General features: G+C 41.9%; 1 protein-coding gene across 1 annotated transcript in view; it reads right to left on the minus strand.

Annotated features, from left to right (window-relative positions):
- The window catches only part of wwc3 (WWC family member 3), a 247807-nt gene that overhangs the window by 39980 nt on the left and 187638 nt on the right, over positions 1-20189 (minus strand). The window contains exons 7-9 of the mRNA XM_072260748.1: positions 15752-15898; positions 12552-12625; positions 6899-7141 (exon numbers count right to left, since the gene is read on the minus strand). Coding sequence (XP_072116849.1) covers positions 6899-7141; positions 12552-12625; positions 15752-15898 — 464 coding nt within the window. The remainder of the gene's footprint in view (positions 1-6898; positions 7142-12551; positions 12626-15751; positions 15899-20189) is intronic.

Genomic DNA, 20189 nt, shown 5'->3' on the forward strand with positions numbered 1-20189 from the left:
TAGTTCTTCTTCTGTTTCTGGCTGTTTAGACGCATCTAGGCGTATTACAGCCCTCTGCAGGATGTATAATTAACTACAGAACTTCAAGGAACTCAAATTCTCGAATACAACCTAGTCTCACGTATAAACTGAATGATAGACTCTTCAATCAGATGTTGATTCTCTTGATGGCCAAACCAAGATTGAATAGAAAACCAAAATAAATTTAAGCCAGACAGCCTCTTGAACAACATGCTTCTTTCAACTTTGTATCGATTACAGCGCAGCAAAACATGCTGGACTGTCTCTGGACTACAGTAGTTAAGTGGCTGTACACATTCTGGTTATTAGCCAGTTGATAGAAAATAGACAGAATGCAGAAAGGGGGCAAGCGACTAAGTCATAAGTTTTCCATTAGGACTCAACTCTTAATGTGTTTTAAAGCCATTTCTTTCCCTCCAAGTATGATGGAGCGTTCTCTGAATCAAGGTCCTAATTACACTCGGTCTGCTCTGTTGCACTGGTCAGGTCAGCTGTCCATCCAGCACCAGACTCTGGAAACAGGCACTCTGCTCCAAGCTTGATCACAGGAACAGGTTTCCAGGTAGACGGAGTGGATGTACAAGATATCTTGAGGGGTAGGTGGCGAAGTCTTCACTGGCTGGGGTGTCCAAGAGCAGGTAGCATAGTCTCAAAATAAGGCCATTCAGGACAGAAAAAGACGTAGAATTCTCTAACACAGAACGTGGCAGAAGACAAATCATTAGCTATATTCAAGAAGGAGCCACGTATCCTCCTATATCCATTCATGGTGTGAATGATAATTAAACTTGATTTGATGGTTCCTAGGCTGGGAGAAATCAAGGGATAAAGGGTGAAAGCTGGAACAGGGTACTGAACTTGGATGATCACCCATGATCAAAGCAGGTAGGAATGGTCTACTTCTGCACCTACTTTCTACAAAATTTCTTCACCCAACAGGCGATGACTTTTGGACATTGAGAACATCTTTCATGAGAGTGAACACTCACAAGGCAACAGGCCCTGGTGTACCTGGTAAGGCTCTGAAAACCTGTGCCAGTCACCTGATGGGTGTGTTCAGATATTTTCAGTCTCTCATTACTACAGTCACAAGTTCCCACCCTCTTCAAATGGGCAACAATCATTCAATTGCCCAAGAAGAGCAGGGTGAGCTGCTTTAATGATCACCCTCCAGTAGCACTCACATCTATGGTAATGACATGCTCTGAGATGTTACTGACCTGAAGGGGGTGAACACTAATGCAATCAATTATTCTGTGTTTCATACTTGTAATTAATTTACATCACTTTGTAGATCTGTTTTCACTTTGACACGAAAGCGACTTTTTCTGTGAATCAGTGTCAAAAAAACCCAAATTAAATCCACTGTAATTCAATGTTGTAAAACAATAAAACATGAAAACTTCCAAACAGGTGAATACTTTTTATAGGCACTGTATATAGTTTTTATAGCTGCGTGGTGGCAAGAGTGAACAGTTTCAAGTTCGTAGGTGTCAACATCTCCAAGGACCTATCCTGGACCCAACATATCAATGCAGTTACAAAGAAGGCATGACAGCTGCTTATTTCATTAGGAGTTTAAGGAGATCTGGTACGTCATCAAAGACACTCGCAAATTTCTACCGATGTACTGTGGAGAGCATTCCACTGTCTGGTATTGGGGGTGGGGGGCACTGCATAGGATTGAAAGAAGCTGTAGAAAGTTGTGAATTCAGTCAGCTCCTTCACGGGCACTAACCTCCGCCGCATCTAGGGCACCTTCAAGAACCAATGCCTCAAAAAAAGTGGCATCCATCATTACGGACCCCCATCACTCAGGGCATGCCCTCTTCTTCATGCCACCATCAGGGAGGAGGTACAGGAGTCTGACAGCACACACTCAACCATCAGGAACAGCCTGTTCCCCTCTGCACAACAACAAATTTCACGACATATGCCGCAGATATTAAACCTGATTCTGATTTGGAGGTGGTTCTGGAGGGACAGATGCTGTGCATTTCGAAGACACAGATCAAAAGGCTTTCAGATATTAAGGAAGTTAAGGCTTTTGAAGACAATGCAGGAAAGGGGCACTAGGGTCAAATTTCAGCCAAGATTTATTGAATGGCCGAGCTGGCACAAGGTGGCTGAATGACCAACTTCTTTTCCATTTCTTGTACTCCTTGTGAATGATTGAAATGTTGTACCTGCCCCGTCAACACATGGGAATCCACAGCCTGTGACAACTCAAAATGGAAAAAGGAGTATTTGCGATGGTATTGAGAAGTGCAAGTCCATTCATTCCTCTGCCACTGTAAAGCCATTCAAAACCTACTGCCTATAACATGCCCAGTGTTCTTGTTTGCCCTTGTGTGCATGTGGACTTTCAACAGTCTTGCTATGTGCAAATATATTTTGATCACTGTGCATGCTTTTGTCCAGCGGTCCCCAACCACCGGACCATGGACCGGTACCGGGCTGCAAAGCATGTGCTACTGGGCCACGAGGAAACGATATGATTTGGCGATATGCGTCAGCTGCACCTTTCCTCATTCCCTGTCATGCCGTACTGTATTGAGCTTGAACTCACGCGAGGTCATTACCCGCGTGTCATCCATGTCAGCGCGGGAAAAAGATCAACTCCTCGAGCTTGCAAATGACGGCGGGCTGAAAAGTCTGTTTGACATAACATCTCTGCCGGCATTCTGGATAAAAGTCAAGGCTGAATGTCCTGAGATAGCCACGAAAGCACTGAAAACGTTGCTTCCATTTCCCACATATCTCTGCAATGAATGCAACGAAAACTAAATTGCGGAATAGGCTGGACATAAGGAACCCCCTTCGAGTATCGCTGTCTCCCATCACCCCTCGATGGGACCATCTTGTTGCAGGGAAACAAGCCCAGGGCTCCCACTGATTCAGCGATATTGGTATGTTGCAATGATTTTATATGTTCATACAGGGAAAATATGCACTGTGTGTTTAATATCCAAACGTTACTTAAAATGTTATGATGCTACTGACTTTTAGGTGACTTATATAACCATATAACATTTACAGCACGGAAGCAGGTAATCTCTGCCCTTCTAGTCCGTGCCGAACGCTACTCTCACCTAGTCCCACTGACCTGCACTCAGCCCATAACCCTCCATTCCTTTCCTGTTCATATAACTATCCAACTTTTCTTTAAGTGATAATATCGAACCTGCCTCTACCACTTCTACTGGAAGTTCATTCAACACTTACTTCAAGCTCCCCTGTCCTCCCCTGATAATTGACTTATCACTATATTCATGCGAGGAAAATATGCGCTGCGTGTTTAATATTAAATTCATTAGATAAACCCTTTTAGAAACGAAATTGAGTGTATTAGTCACTTATCACCTATATTCCGGTCGTGATTAACACCCCTCCCCCGAATAGAATCGCCAAAAACGATTTGTAGAAAAAAATCGGCACGTACACGCATGTGCACTGGTGCCCGCACAAGGCTTTATGGTCATTGTAGCCTTTCTCGGGGTAAACACAACGTATTTGACTGCTACTCTTGTCCGTTGGCAACCCTACCTCCCGCCCCGGGTCGGCCGGTCCGCAAGAATATTGTCAATTTTAAACCAGTCCGCAGTGCTAAAAAGGTTGAGGACCCCTGCTTTAGACCCTTGGAGACAATACTGTATTGTTAAATAAATTAACTCATTGTGAAAATGTCTTCTACTAACACAAGTATTTAATGGAAACAACAGGACAATATAGTTTCCATATTTCACAAAGCTTTTTCAAAAATGCCTTGCAGAGATGGAGCAGATCTAACAACAGCCAGGTGTTAAATAAAATCATTTCATCAGAACAGTGGCCCTGGCAAGCTTTAAATGTTACCATTGAATAGAACAAGAGGGGCAGTCTGCTACATGCTAACTCCAACCCACCTCAGCCGCTAACAGCAAACAACACCAGGCAAGATGATCAGGATGCAACAGAAAATGGACGGCAATGACTTGGATTTACTTAGCTCTTTTTACCATTTCACAAAGGCCCAAAGCACTTTGAGAATGAAAATCTTCTGAAGTCATGCCACATTTGTAGCACGGTGAATGGACCTGATGATCTGCAAGTGGCAAGCTCTCAAAAGACTGATATCTGATAATGGAATGAATTCTGGCCAGGACATCAGGAAAGAAACACATCAACTATGTACAGCACATTCCCCTTGTGGCCTAGTCCTGTGCTCGAGTGGGATTTGAAGCAACAACCTGATGATAGGGTCACAGAATCATTGAGCAATACATACAGATACAAGCCCTTCGGCCCAATGAATCCATGCCGATGATGTTCCCACCCAGTTAGTCCCAATTTCCTGCGTTGGACCCGTATCCTTCTCAGCTTCACCCCTCCAAACCTATCCAAACATTTCTTAAATAATACTATTGTACCTGCCTCAACAATTCAGGTCACTTTTAAATCTTTCCCCTCTCACCCTAAATCTATGCCCCCTTCTTTTCATCTTCCTTACCTTGGGGAAATGATTGCTACAAATCACCTATCTACACCTCTCATTTTAGAGATTTCTAAGGTTGCCCCCCATTCTCCTACATTCCAAGGAATAAGGACCTAGCCTGGCCAAACTCCCTCTAACTCAGGCCCTCTAGCCCTGGCAACATCTGTGTAGATCTTTTCTGCACTCTTTCAGTTTACCGACACCTTTCCTATAATAAGGTGACCAAAACTGTAGATAGTACACCAAAGCAACACACATGAAATGCTGGAGGAACGTGGCAGACCAGGCAGCATTTATGGAAAAGAGTAAACAGTCAACATTTCAGGCCAACACCCTTCATCAGGACTAGAAAGGAAGAGGAGAAGTCAGAGTAAGGCTACATCCACACTCAACTGGATAATTTTGAAAACGCTGGTTTCTCGTAAAAACAATAGGTGTCCACACCAGGCGCTTTTGAAAATACCTCAGTCCACATTAGAACGGATATTTGGGCAAATCTCCTCCTACTGGGCATGCGCAGGACACACAGAAAACAAGTGAAGAGGAAACAGTAGACTGTACTTGGTGCGCGTTTGTCCAGTTACAGACTAGAAAAACTTAAAAGGAAATTGCCAAAAGACTTGGTACGCGTTTGTTCAGAAACATTTCCTACAGCCATAGTCTCTTCACCGATGAAAGGAACGACAGCTACAACTAAATGCAATAAGGCTTGTTACTGGGAAAAAGTGAAATTTGCTGTTACCGCATTCGTTTGCTTTTACTTTTGCCATGTCTTTCTGTATTATTTTGCTGTATTTAACATGTGCAATAAAATGAGTTACTGGGCAAAAGTGACAATTGCATCAATTGAATGCATAAGCAATACATTAATAAAGCACCTTGTTAAATGTACAAAACGTGTCTGCATCAGTGTTGTATTTCCATACAATGTTACATTAGGCTGCTACACATCTATTGTCAGATATTGTTGTGGTGTTGGAGGTTGTGTTCAAGAAAACAATGAAATGCCGTGCTGCCGCTACCATTTGTTCCGGCACGTCGTGACAGTGTTTTAAGAATAGCCGGTTACCCCGTACACACTACAATGGCCAACTGGCGTTTTCAGCTTTATTCACTCTGGAGAGTGTTTTAGAAAAGCTCCATTTTCAGGGGAGGAAAACGCCGTTTCAGTGTGGACAGAGGGTCAAAAGGAAGAGAAAAAGCTTCGGTTACTGATTTATCCGGTCTAGTGTGGACGTAGCCTAAGAAGGTGGGAGGAAGAAGAGAGCATGTGATAGGTGAAACTGAGGGAGGAGGAGGAGGGGTGAAATAAAAAGCTGGGAAGTTGACTGGTAAAAGAGATGAAGAACTGGAGAAGGGGGAATCTGATAGGAGAGGACAGAAGACCAAGGAAGAAAGGGAAAGAAGAAGAGCACCAGCAGGTGATGGGCAGGTAAGGATTTAACCACTTCTCCTCCACCACCACTCTCTGGAGAGAGTTTATCTACTGCTATCTTTTATAAACCCACTGATTTTCACAGGTACCTGGACTATACCTCTTCTCTCAATTCTTCCTTCTCCTCTACATCTGCTCTCAGGACAAGGCTTTTCATTCCAGAACTACTGAGATGTCCTCCTTCAAAGAAAGCAGCTTCCCTTCCTTCACCATCAATGCTGCCCTCAACTGCATCTCTTCCATTTCGCATACATCTGCTCTCATCCCATCATTCCGCCACCCCATCAGGAATAGAGTTCCTCTTATCCTCACCTACCACCCCACCAGCCTCCATATCCAGCACATAATTCTCCGTAACTTCCGCCATCTCCAAAGGGATCCTACCATCAAGCACATCTGTCCCTCCCCCACACTCTCTGCAGGAACCGCTCCCTAATTAAGTGCCTTAGGTTTACCCTTCAGCCGAATAAGAACATGCTCCTGGATACCTGCTATCACAATCACAATACAAGTATAATACAAGTAAGCCTCTCACTTACAATTCAAACAAACTCACCCAATCAACCACAAAATTAGTCCTGTTCCAGTTTAGGACATTAACCTGTCCCATCCTTTTCCATCACTATCTTAAAACTAATAGAACTACGGTCACTAAAGCCAAAGTGCTCCTTGATTACCACTTCACATACATGATAATACGACACTCCAGACAGCCTCCCTCACACGTGGAAACCAGGAAGCAAACCAACAACCTTTAATATCTCGTAACAGAGTGCACTGCATTGGAGGTCAATGAGTGATCCCCAGTGAGAAGAATGAGATGTTCAAGGCAGAAAGCATGCCAGAATAATATGATGGCCATTCAACAACAGGTACCACTGCATGGTTTAATGAAGGATAGGCGGGTACCTTAGATTATATTTGCTGATTAAAACGATGCATTGCAAACAAACCAATGAAACACAAACCTTTCCGTCAGCTGCTGGCAGGGAACAGCTTGTGCACGATGGATGTCGTCCTCCAGCCGCTGGCGCTCGGCCTCGAGCCGAGCTAGTTCCTCGGGCAGGCGTTTCTGTTGGCTGATGAGCTGCAGCTCCTGGAGCAGGGCCTCCTTCTCTCGGATCAGCTGCAGCCGGTCCCAATCGGCCTCGGCCCTTCCTGGCCACGTCTCATTGTCCAGCTGAGCGAGCTGCAGCTGGATATTGGAAACTCTGAGAGGGGGTGGGGTGAGAGAGAGGACAATGCAATCACTACACACCACATACCAGGGCTGATTTATCCTAGTCGGTTCAGCATTGTTAAGCAATTCTGCAGGCTTCAGAGGCTGGGAACAACATACAGTATACTGGGATTAAGAGAAGGGTAATTAACCGCTAACATGATTTTTACTGTGTTACACCAGACCTTAATCCAGCAATGATTAGAATATTGTATGTACTTTAGCCCTCCTCGTAAGGTAGGTAATCCAGAAGCCTTGGAAAGGATTTAACAGATGCAAATTAAAATATTTTATTTATATTGCTGTACAAAATCAAGGCATGCTGCATTCAGTGTTGAATTTTAACAGAGAATAGAATAAGCATTTCAAGCTGTGGTGAATTAGGGTCACTAGACTTGCTTTGGCTCTGAATTCTGTGGTGTTACTTCAGTCCAATGGCATTAACTTTATATGGCCAGTAGATGGTGCCTACATTTGTTTTGATTCTGGCAAATAGTTCTCACCTTTATGCCAACACCAATCAGGACGATTTATTGTGTTTATTGCTTGAAACCTAATTAGCCTTCTCCGTAATTACATGGTCGTATTTGAATCCAAACATTGGCACGTTATGTCAAGGCCACCAGATAAGCTGGAAAGGCTGGAGGTCGGAAACCAGTGCCAACTTTGTAGCAGATGTGCGCAGCAGAAAAGCAACATGAGTGCCGAGATGTTGTCTATATGGCTATTTCCAAGTGGGAGATACAGATGATAGATCAAATGTGCTGAAGCAGAGAATATCTCAGACATCACCCTCACCATTACAAGTGGAAAAGTCCCTCACACCCTCTGCTGTTTTCTCTTACTTCCTTGTAACATAGGAGGCCGTTCGACTCATCAAATCTATACTGGGTCTCAGAGCAATTCCATCCATCATATTGCCGCACATATTTCCCTGTCACCTATTCTCTTTCAAATGAGAATCAACTTCTTGCCCCCCTCCCCCCCAACGGCCATTCCTCCCCCTCCCAATTCTTCTACAGCCCAACCACCCACACTAAGGACAACTTACAACAGACAAACAACCTACCTACCAGTACAGCTTTGGGAGGAAACCAATACACCCAGAGGCAACACAGTCAGTCACAGGGAGAACACGTAAATGTGGCACAGATAGAGCCAGGTTCACTGGAGTAGTGAGGCAACAGAACCACATTGTATGCCACGGCATGTAATGAATACACATCCACTAGGTACGATATTACACAAAGACAGAATGAAGTTGGTACGAGTGAGGTTAAAGAGAAGATTACCTTTATTGTTCACATGCACATCAAAACATACAGTGAAACACATCGCCAACACAGCCCAAAGATGTGCTGGGGGCATCCTGCAAGTATTGCCAACATGGCATGCTCACAGCTTACTAACCCTAACCAGTACATCTTTTGGAATGCAGGAGGAAACTGGAGCACCCGCAGGAAGCCCACACCGTCACGGAGAGAACGTACAACTTCCTTACAGACTGCGGTGGCAATGAATCCCGACCTCGTCATCACTGGTGCTGTAAAGCGCTACACTGCTGTGTCACCCACAACTTTACATTGCGGCACCTTTCACAGCTTTATCATTGCTTCAAACTGTCATAGAATTGACAGGAGTGCTTCTTTTGGAATCGGTCGCATTTGTAAAGCAACAATATTTGGGTAACATTAATTTCTCAATGCCTCTTGGGGATCTGATAATGCATTTATTAAGGCCTGGAGTCAAAAAAAAAACATGCATTGATAAGCTGTATCTTTGCTCTAATAATCCAACACATTGGCTTTTGAAATCCTCTAAAGCAAACTGCTCCTACACCAAACTGCACACTGCAATTAACCACCTGCATTATGACAGTGGAGACAGTTCAAAAATAATGGGAAAGCAAATGATGGTGCCCCAAGATTGTGAACAGCACAGCTTAAATTAAAGTCTTCACCTGTATACTCCATTCACTTCCCAAATACTTCAAGTAGTTGTCTGCTTTTATATTGTTTCATGTATCATCTTCATATTAAGTATTTTTAATTTCAAAAATAAGACTTTATTCATAATAAAAAAAATACATATAAGGGAATAAATAGTGTGAGTACTGCCATCTTAAGAAAATTAAATTCCATACAAATAAACATCTATCCCAAAACAGTTAAGCTTTCAGAAGTTAATATGGCAAGCCTGTCAGGAAACCAATAATTGCTTCTCTCAGCTGAAGAGCTGCAGGATTTTTTTTGTGAAAAAATTAGTACAATGAAGCAGACTCTCTCACCCACAGGATGCTGGAACTAACTCGAAACTGATGCCAGCCACAGAGAGCTAAAGCAAGGGGAAAGAAACTGCACTGGTAAACACAAAGGTTCTTCAGTAGTAACAACAAGCTGAGAACAGGAATGCATGATGAATGAAGAGTGCGACCACAAAGATAACACCTACAGCAATGCCTGCAATACACATAACATTGAAACTTCCTTCCAGCACAATGCTGCATCCTTTCAAAGCAGTTATCCAAGCAAGAGAAAAAGCAGTCTGCCTTCTAACCCCACCGGGGCCTTCACTAGAATGCCAACCCCCTAATGTAATTTGGTGAATTCTGCTGAGTAATGACTATCATTACTAGAGAACGGGATCATTTTTTCCACACTGCATGAAGCACAGCTTGGCTCTAATGGCAAGAGAATTGGTCTACAAACCAAGCTTATGGAAAAGCATTTTGTATGTTGCTTTCTAGTTAAAATGATTTACACTTTTCTGGGATTTGAATCCATCAGTATTCGGTGTCCCCACAGCTCAGCCCACACCAAAAAGACAAGCACCACATTCCCATCACCAGCACAGTCATTCTACTCAGAATCAACCCATCGTAGCACGGCAGCAAGGAGAGTCGTTGCTTCTTACGGTGCCAGTGAGTCAGATTTAATGGGTACTGCCTGTGTGGAGTTTGCACATTATCCCCAGTTGTCACCATGACTAAATTAGTTTCCTCCCACACCTCAAAGCTATGCAGATTGGGTAGGTTAACTGATCACTATAAAATAGCCCCTCATGTAAGGTAGGTGGGAGAAACAGGAGGGAGTTAAAATCCTGGAGAGAATAAAAAGTGGGATTAATGCAGATTGGTGTAAATGTACCACTGATGGTCAGCATGAGTCATTGAGTCAAAAGGCCTGTTTCTGTGCTGCAAGATTCGGATTCAATTCAGCACTATTTCAGTAACAAACAAAAATCAAAATCGGCCATCCCAAATGTCCTGCTGCTCTTTAAGCAAGTGGGTGTAGAAACTCACCAGTGCAGTACTGAGCTTTGCGAGCCTAGGAAACTCCTTTCCTTTACATTCACGTGGATAATGAATGATTCCCAAATCCAGCTCAGCTGGGATGATCACAGAGTTCAATACCTTCAGGAACTCACCACCATGAATCAAACCCAAATTTTGGTTACATTGGAAAACAGACAGGCAGAAAGGTAGACTCTTATTGTTGTATGAGTCAGTGCCTTCAGCAGACTACAGAAGAGACACTAATCATTAAAAAAAAATGCCCCCTAAACTAATACTAAATTAAACTTTTGAGAGCTGGCTTTGTAAAGTATAGAAAGGTCACATCAATATCTTCTCCCTAAACAAGCACCTAATCCAATGCTCAACTTTACTGCTGATGGGAAGATCCTTTTCAAATATGTTTTGAACTGTTATGCCATAAATTCTATAGCACAAGTATACCGGCATTGTGAAATTCAATTTAGTTAATGTTTGTTTTAGTGTAATAAAAGCAAACCCTGAATCTATTCAAATTAAACACAACAGCCACTTCTAGACTATCTTACATTACCCCACAAGGTCTGACTGCAGAGCTTGTGGCGTGACTCACTGCCGTACACCTGACATAATTTTCATATCATTGGACCAAAGATGAAGTCATACAGCAATCTCTGAGTGTTGCAGATGAAACTATACTTCCGTGTCTGGACAGTAGTTGTCCATGAGAACTCTGGGGTAAATTTGATTTTTAATTGCAGGAACCATGCAAATCCAAACCTAACTTTCCAACACCACAGAAAACCATCTCTGATCACCACTCCCTCCCATGGCCCAGACTCTGCCAAGTCATAGGCCCCTGGCCTCTGACCTCAACCCCACTGGTAGGTACCTCCCCTCGGCCCATCCCTGAGCCCCAGTGATACTGTCAAACAACCAGACCATCAACACCCACCATCTCCTGGCCTCAACCCCACTCAAGCTCCAGTCACAAACCATCTTGTCAAACTCCAGAAACCTTTACCCAACGACACCAGCCTCTTTAAGAACCTCTTTCCCCTTGGCTAGTATTACAATGGGAAGCATCAAAGCCCTTTCACATGCTCTGGGGCACGACTTAAATGTTGTAATGATCAGTGAAAGGAGACAGTGGCTGTTGAAACACCACCGCTTGGCCAATGTAGCACCACAATCTGGATGCATTGGCAACGACTACCCAGTGGCATCGAAGGAGCAGAATGAGTACTAAACATGCTTCATTGATATCAATGATTAACCACACGGGTCTGGTGGCCCTCTCTAATGAACAACATGGCATACTTGCAGTGCATTTATTGCCCACCTCTAGTTGCTGCAAAGGGCTGGAGGTGTTGGTTTTCCTTGAACCATGGAAAATAAGTTTTGGAAAATCCTTATCTACTTCAGAGAACAGCTAAGAATCAACCATAACGGTGTCACACCAACCACGTGTAGGCTGGACCACCTTCCCAAATCTTCTTCACAGGATAATGTTAACCAAATTACAATCACTTCCACAGGTACCCGAGGAAGGAACATGGGTAATATCCTGTATTAAAGACAAAATAGATTCAATGGAAGTTTTGTACAGATTAACACTCACCTGTTTTAATAGATAGGAGCAGCAAGAAAACTACCTAAAATTAAGGTCCAGTGATACCGTGGAGTGAATTTTACTATAGCAGTCCTGAGCTACATTCCTGACATGATGCTTGTGTCTTGAAGACAAAACTCACAGGAATTGTGAAAAGTTTGACAAGCTCAAAACCAATATTCTACATTGGTCCTTCACAAGCTACAGGATGAAATGGTCAGCTCTTTCTTTTGTCAGGGGTCCATCTAGAACAGGATTCCCAACCGAGGGACACAGACCCCAGGGTTAATGGTAGAGATCTATAGCATTAAAAAAAGGTTGGAAACCCCCAATCTAGAATGCAGTGGGACTGAGCTCAGTGTACTAACTGCCTTGCAAATCATTGCACGGAACTAGAAAATTAGCAAATATGTGACATCTTTGTTAAAAATACAACTTAGTAGGATAGTATGTTAAGTAAACACTGAATTGAGAGACAATAGGCAAAGATTGTTCTGGAAGATATTTAATGTTACATACCTCTTCTTGGCTTCTTCATACTGCCAACTAAGTCGAACTTTGTCAGCTAGCTTGGATCTCCCACCACATGAAAACTGTAAAGGATACATTAAATTTATCCAAGGTCAAGCACTGGTAAATCTAAGATCCAAAGTCAAAATGCCTAAAATATCTGAATTTAATTAATTGTAACATCTGCCCTTCTGGAACCATTTAGCATTACTATCAAAACAAACATATGCACTTTCTATAGTGTGCAGAGGTGATCAATATATCAATACATAGTCGCAAGAAACTGCACTCTTTGTGTTAATGCTTTGGTCTCAAAGTTAGGCTGTGGTGGGTATATAGAGTATTTTATATAAAACCAAGAGGATGAGCATTTGGAAAGGATGCTTTCCCTTCTTAAATGAACAGTGGGATTTGAATGCATCTAAACCAAATTACACAGTTGAGTAGCATGGAAAAGATCAATTATATTTTATTCATCAGTTGCATATAGGCAACTATAGATACAACTATGGATTGTCAATCATTTACCCAGGCATGAAGCAATTCTTTTCCCATTTAGGTAAATTAGACAAATCTTGCCCACTGAGTGCCTAAATTCCAGGATATGATTAGGGGTAGAGAATTAATAGTCAATGACTCAAGTATTATACTGATGAAAATAATTATTATATCAGAACTCAGCAAATGAGTTGGTACAAGGCAACAAGCAGCAGAGAAATAAACCAACATAAAAATCAGTCACCAGTATAAAATACACATCTTCTATGTATCATGCCATCTTTCAAATTGACTAAATTGTTCCTAAAAATTGGCTTCTAGTTTGATGATCAATAACAATTTGAATGAATAAATTACCATTACATTGAAACTCTCGTACAGTAATTGAATAGGATTGACCAAGCAATCCACACCACTGTTGAGTCACTAGTCTCTTCTAATCTTCAACTGCATTCCCTTATGCAACAAGTCACTTCAATGCTTTCTTGCCCTTCCTCAGCTTCTTGTTCCATTTACAGGACCATGAGAAATGACTGGTCCATTTCCCTTCATGGACAGCTATCCAAGCCTTCATATTTCTCAAATAAATTGAGTCTGTGGTATTCGGGACTTATGATCCAGATGTGCAATATGGCAGTTTAGACAATGTATTTCCTGGCATTACATATAACTAACTTTTGCAAATGCTGCATACTGATATCAAGAGAGCAACTTTTCTATATGCGCAAACACGAAGAAGTGTAGACCTTACAACTTGGAGAAGTGATACCGTGGGTAAATTTGCCAAATGCATCTTATAGCAAAGAGCAAGAGTACCAGAAAGTGCCAATTAAATTAGCCCTTGAACTTCCCCTGCCGCTTAACAGTTGACTATTTAGCTATTTTCTTAGATTTCGTCTACTTTCTTGCCCATCCCACATACTTCAACTTCCCTATTGACCAAAAGTCTGCATCAATCTTTGTGACCTTTATAGCTCAGCATATACACTCCGTGTCCCCTTTACTAGGTATATCTGCTCAATAATGTAAATATCTAAGCAGCCAATCATCAAGCACTCAAAGCATAAAAGCATGCAGACGTGCTCAGGAGTTTCAGTGGTTATTCAGGCTAAACAACAGAATGACGAAAAAATGTGATCAAAGTGACTTTGACCATGGAATGATTGTTGGTGCCAGACGGGGTGGTTTGAGTATCTCAGGAACTGCTAATCTCCTGGAATTTTCACGCACAACAGTCTCCAGAGTTTACAGATAATGGTGCAATAAACAAAAAAAGAGACATTCAGTGATTAGCAGTTCTGTGAGCAAAAACACTTTTTTAATGATAGAGGTCAGAGCCAAATTAGTTCAAGCTGACAGGAAGGTGACAATAACTCAAATAATCATGCAATACAACAGTGGTATGTAGGAGAGCATCTCTGAACACACAACACATTGAACCTTGAAATGGATAGGGTAAAACAGTAAAAGACCACAAACGTATAGAAATACACTCAGTGGCCACATTATTAGGTAGCTCTTGTACCTAATAAAGTGGTCACTGAGTATATAGTTTTATAAGTACAGTCTGTCAAAGATTCATGATCCTAAGAAGGAAGAAATTACTCCATATCATGTTAACCTGAGATTATATTTCTAAGGGGAACTGTTCTTGGAATATCTATGCCTCAAGCACTCTTGCAATACCTTTCAATACGATTTTATTTGGCTGTAGAATAATAGCACAATTGTAATTAGTGCATGATAATCTGCAGGATTAGTGTGAGAGCATCCTCCTAGCTCTTCAAGGCAACATTTTGTGAGACCAGAGTCAAATAGGACAGACCAGTGAAGATGACAGGCTCCCTTCCCAAAAAAGAAATCAAACAACTGGTTGAGTTTTTGAACTTTATTGTTGGAATTTTAGCTCCATATTTTAAAGACTGAATTAAAATTCCCAAAAATTCCAGAGTGGGATTTGAACTGTGTTAGGGCTTTCGACCTGAATGTGGATTGTAGATTAAATTTAAAATGTAGAACTGGACAATAGTTTTCCTGGAACTGTAGACACCGGTTAATTGAAAACCGACATTGCTGATTAACAACCATTTTGGGTGTCTGGAGTGTGGGTGCAAAGAAGGAAGGTTGAAAATTATATGTAATTCAAAGGAAGCATTGTAACTATAGAATTGCCCTGAAGCTAGCTTTGATCTTTAGCATAGAATATTGGGTCAAACAGGCCTCTTCCTCCAAGAGCATCTCATTTTGTTGAACAAACCACTTCTGTATCCACCAGCTTCAGTGCCTCTCTGGTAACTTTGTTCATACTGCAACAAACTGATGCTTGCAGCATTATTGTAGACCAGTTCTTTAGATTTCTACCACAGTAACAACGATGCTCTCACCCCCACAGACTCTTATCTAGGCTTTGTAAGTTTTAACAGATATAAATCTTAACTTAGTTCATGCCAAAATGGATTTTCACAAGAAGATAATGGTGATGTAGAACTCTTCTATTGTTAGGCTGCACTCAGACGCAAATTATCTAACAACCAAATGAAAATGACTTTGGCCAATCTTCTCCAGTGGCTCCTAATGGGAATCAGACACACAGATTTTTAATTTTGCTTTCTGTGAGTGCACAGCCAGCATGGATTTTATCAGCATACACTGAATCACAACACTGTTGGCTAAAAAGTTTATAGATAGGTTGAAGCCTTTCAAAAACATACCTCTCCGATGATGTCTGTCTGCGAACCTGCTTCGCGGTACTGCCGTGATAAGCAGTCAGAGGAGAGGCCTGTGTTCGTCTGGAGGTCCTGTAATGAGTTCTCAATGTAACAGCTACTCCTGAACTCATCTGTTAGCCTGGACAGGCTCTGAAAAGAAGCACAAAAGAAATACAGTTCTTAACTTGGTACGAGCATGTCAACTGACAAGCAAACACTCATAAAGGAACCACTTCAATTTCACATTTGAAATGAGAAATCTCAACAATTTTATTTAAACATGTTGAGCACTAAATTTGTGCACAGTCTTATAGGTTAGACCAAACGTCAGAATGAGGATCTTGCTAACTGGCTCCTGTAGACTACTATTGGTGGTAAGGGAATTGGGGAGGGAAGATAGAAGGTTGGGAATTCATGGGTATGTGAGGTTCAGGAAATAAGTGGGAGATGGAATTGAGTGACTGCAGAGATTTAGTTTACTTTGGCTTACATTCAGCACAGCCTTCAGGGGTGTAAGAGCCTGCTGTACTCTACTTTCTGTGCTGTGAGGGTTGGCTCAGACTGAATGGGCCAATGGCCTTCTATGATAAAATAATGGACTCTGAGAGCTGTGTCACTAACTATGAGGATGATGCCCGAGACACTGTTGATTCCCGTCCTGTCCATTGCTTCTCACTTACAAATGGCTGAAGGAGTAGGGAATGGGACTGATGGGTATACTACAGGAGCCTCGGTGGGCCAAATGGCTTTCCCTTATACTCTAAGAAAATGTTGCAAATATGAGAAAAACAAGATACTACATAGAGAGTAATGCTGGGTAATTGCTTTAATTTATGTATCAGCACAGGCTGTGTGTGGTGACTGTGGCTACTAGGTGCTAGGCCCCACCTCTCCCTTCTGCGAGGGCAGGAATAAAAGTGGAGAGGCTTGTGCAGAAGGGTATTGTTATTTTTGGCAAATGGAGTGGTATGTCATCTCATAAAATGAAAGTGTCACGTTCAGAATGAAGGAAATACCTACTAAAATGCCCTTTTAATCACAAAAAAAATGCCTAATAATAAATAAAAAATAATCCAATTGATTCTTTGAGCAAATGACAATCACTGCCTCAATTGTAACAAGATCCTTGGGACGTGCCACTAACAAATATAGCCAAGTGCTCACATATTCTCTTATACCAGTATTATCCAACAAAGGATGCCATTCAATCCATTGTGCCTGCGCCAGCTCATTGAAAGAACTGTTCAAAGTACAAAGTTCAAAGTCAATTTATTATCAAAGTATGTATATGTAACCATATACTACCTTGAGATTCACTTCCTTGCAGGCAGTCATGGTAGAACAAAAAATACAACAGGATCAATGAAAAACTACACACTAACAAAGACAAACAACCGATGCACAAAAAACTGTGCAAATAAACACATACATAAAAATAAATAGATAGATAGAAAGATAGACAGACACATACATAGAGCGAATATGAGTTGTAGAGTCCTTGAAAGCAAGTCTATAGGTTTGAAATCAGTTCAGCGTTGAGGTGAGTGAAGTTATCCACACTGGTTTAGAGCCTAATGGTTGAAGGGTAATAACTGCCCCTGAATCAGTCCTGAGTCAAAACTGTTCAATCAGTTTTATTCCCCAATTCTTTCAACAGAATTCTTTTATCTTTTTTCTACTGAATCCAAGAGCTGTCAGAAGACATTCCAGATCATGTTGGATTCAACAGGGTAACTTTTTCTTCTGTTCTCTTTTACTTTCTATGCCAGCGACCACAAATCTGTGTCCTCGACTGATGCCATTGAATACTGGATAATATTGAAACACTGGAACAGAAGTTAGCAACTCAATCACAATGTCATTCACGACTCATCTCCAGCTCGTTATCATTTACCCCACTCTGATGCACAAACACACAATACCTTTACCACACTGAAATCTGTAACAACCAGAACATTTTGAGTTGATCCACAACCTGCCCAGAAGCAAGTTCAAAATTAGGGCCAGTACAGGAGTGCAGCAGTTACTGCTACAGCCAAGGTCCTAGTTCAGTCTTCACTGTGGCCACTGTCTCCTTATAAATGAATGGGGTACCGCAAGGCTCGGTGCTGGGAACGCAGCTATTTACAATATACATTACTGATTTAGATGAAGGGATTAAAAGTAACATTATCAAATTTGCAGATGACACAAAGCTGGATGGCAGTGTGAAATGTGAGGAGGACGTTATGAGAATGCAGGGTGACTTGGACAGGTTGGGTGAGTGGGCAGATGCATGGCAGATGCAGTTTAACGTGGATAAATGTGAGGTTAAAGGCAGATTACTATCTGAATGGTGTCAAGTTAAGAAAAGGGGAAGTACAACGAGATCTAGGTGTCCTTGTTCATCAGTCACTGAAAGTAAGCATGCAGGTACAGCAGGCAGTGAAGAAAGCTAATGGTATGTTGGCCTTCATAACAAGGGGAGTTGAGTATAGCAGCAAAGAGGTCCTTCTGTACTTGTACAGGGCCCTGGTGAGACCACACCTGGAGTATTGTGTACAATTTTGGTCTCCGAATTTGAGGAAGGACATTCTAGCTATTGAGGGAGTGCAGCGTAGGTTCATGAGGTTAATTCCTGGGATGGCGGGACTGTCATATGTCGAAAGATTGGAGCAACTGGGGTATACACTGGAATTTAGAAGGATGAGAGGGGATAACATTATAAACATGTAAGATTATTAAGGGATTGTACACGCTAGAGGCAGGAAACATGTTCCCGATGTTGGGGGAGTCCAGAACCAGAGGCCACAGTTTAAGAATAAGGAGTAGACAATTTAGAATGGAGGTGAGGGAAAAACTTTTTCACACAGAGGGTTGTGGTTCTGTGGAATGCTCTGCCTCAGAAGGCACTGGAGGCCAATTCTCTGGATTCTTTCAAGAAAGAGTTAGATAAAGATAGCAGAATCAAGGGATATGGGAAGAAGGCAGGAAAAGGGTACTGATTGCCAATGATCAGCCATGATCACAGTGAATGGTGGTGCTGGCTCGAAGGGCTGAATGGACTACTCTTGCACCTATTGTCTATTGAATGCTTTCTTTGACAATTTCGTTTTCCTCCCATATTCCAAGGACATGCTGGCAGGTTAGTTGGCTCCTTAATGCAGATAAATGACAAAATACTATATAGGGTGTTGGTGGGCACATGAAGGGTATCAAGTTGCACATCAACAGGACAATACAAGGAGGGGGGATAGGTTTGATAGGATTACTCAGTTGGGAGCAGGTACATACCCGAAGTCCTTTTTGTGTGTCATAAGACAGTACATAACCCACTATAAAAAAAACTTATGAAATTGGACCAGAAAATGCTGAAATTACTCCAGAAAAATAGCTGACATTTCACATCAACAATCCTTACATTGCTTCTTGAATGGCCTCAAACCAGTTTTAAAGTGAGATTGACTTCTACTGGATTTCTATGGTCAGGAATGGAACCTCTCTACATATGCCCACATCACATTTGCGAACTCATCGAGGCAGGTCACCCACTCAGACCTGCACCCAACTGTAGGTAGACTTGCTAGTGATTGTGCATTGCCATTGGGAAACTGAGCTTCCTGTGCAATGGAGCTCTAACAGTGGGAGTCTTCTGCCTGGCTGGATGCCCTGTAGATGCTGCTAGCTGAGCATTGCAGTCCACAGGTTTCCAGCTGTGAGGTCAAACAAAGGTGTGTACACCATACGCTGTTACAACTGGCTGGAAAATCGCTCGATATTCTGGGCATAGCTGAATCACATATTTAACTATCTCAATAATCTCATACAGCTTCTCCATTCATCGCTTTTATCCTCTTGATTCAACAGAATTATAAATTTGGCCTTCTTTTCAGGCACAACTATTGTACAACATGTCAATCACTCCTGCAATACAGCATTTTACGAATGTTACACCACATTTTACTTCAGAAGAATTGATGAAAATATCTTGCACCAAGAAGATACGGTAAACTGTCAATTCAGGACTTTAAAACATCAATGTATGAAGATATATGGTTCTAGTACATTTATCTGTCAGCAAGGAGTATGTGGCCTTTGATCCTCTGTTGATTAAGTTCTGGTGTGAGTCAATTAGCCAGCTTTATCAATTTCACCACTTTACAACATTACAGGAGGGTGGTGACGAATGTCTCAAAACATAGCATTTGTAATAGAAATAAAACCTTATTATATCCCACAGTGCAATTAAAGGAAAATGAGTCAGAATTCTGTTCTATATATCTGCTGATGTTAAGACTAGGTTCATAATATTCTGCCAGTAAATCCCAGTCTTAAGAGCCTGAGGCTACGTCTACACCACGCCGGATAATTTTGAAAACGCTGGTTTCGAGTAAAAATGACAGGCGTCCCCATTAAGTGTTTTTCAAAATATCTGTCCACATTAGATGGATATTTGGGCGAA

The sequence above is a fragment of the Mobula birostris genome, chromosome 6 (genome assembly GCF_030028105.1).
Source record: "Mobula birostris isolate sMobBir1 chromosome 6, sMobBir1.hap1, whole genome shotgun sequence".
Classification (NCBI taxonomy): domain Eukaryota; kingdom Metazoa; phylum Chordata; class Chondrichthyes; order Myliobatiformes; family Myliobatidae; genus Mobula; species Mobula birostris.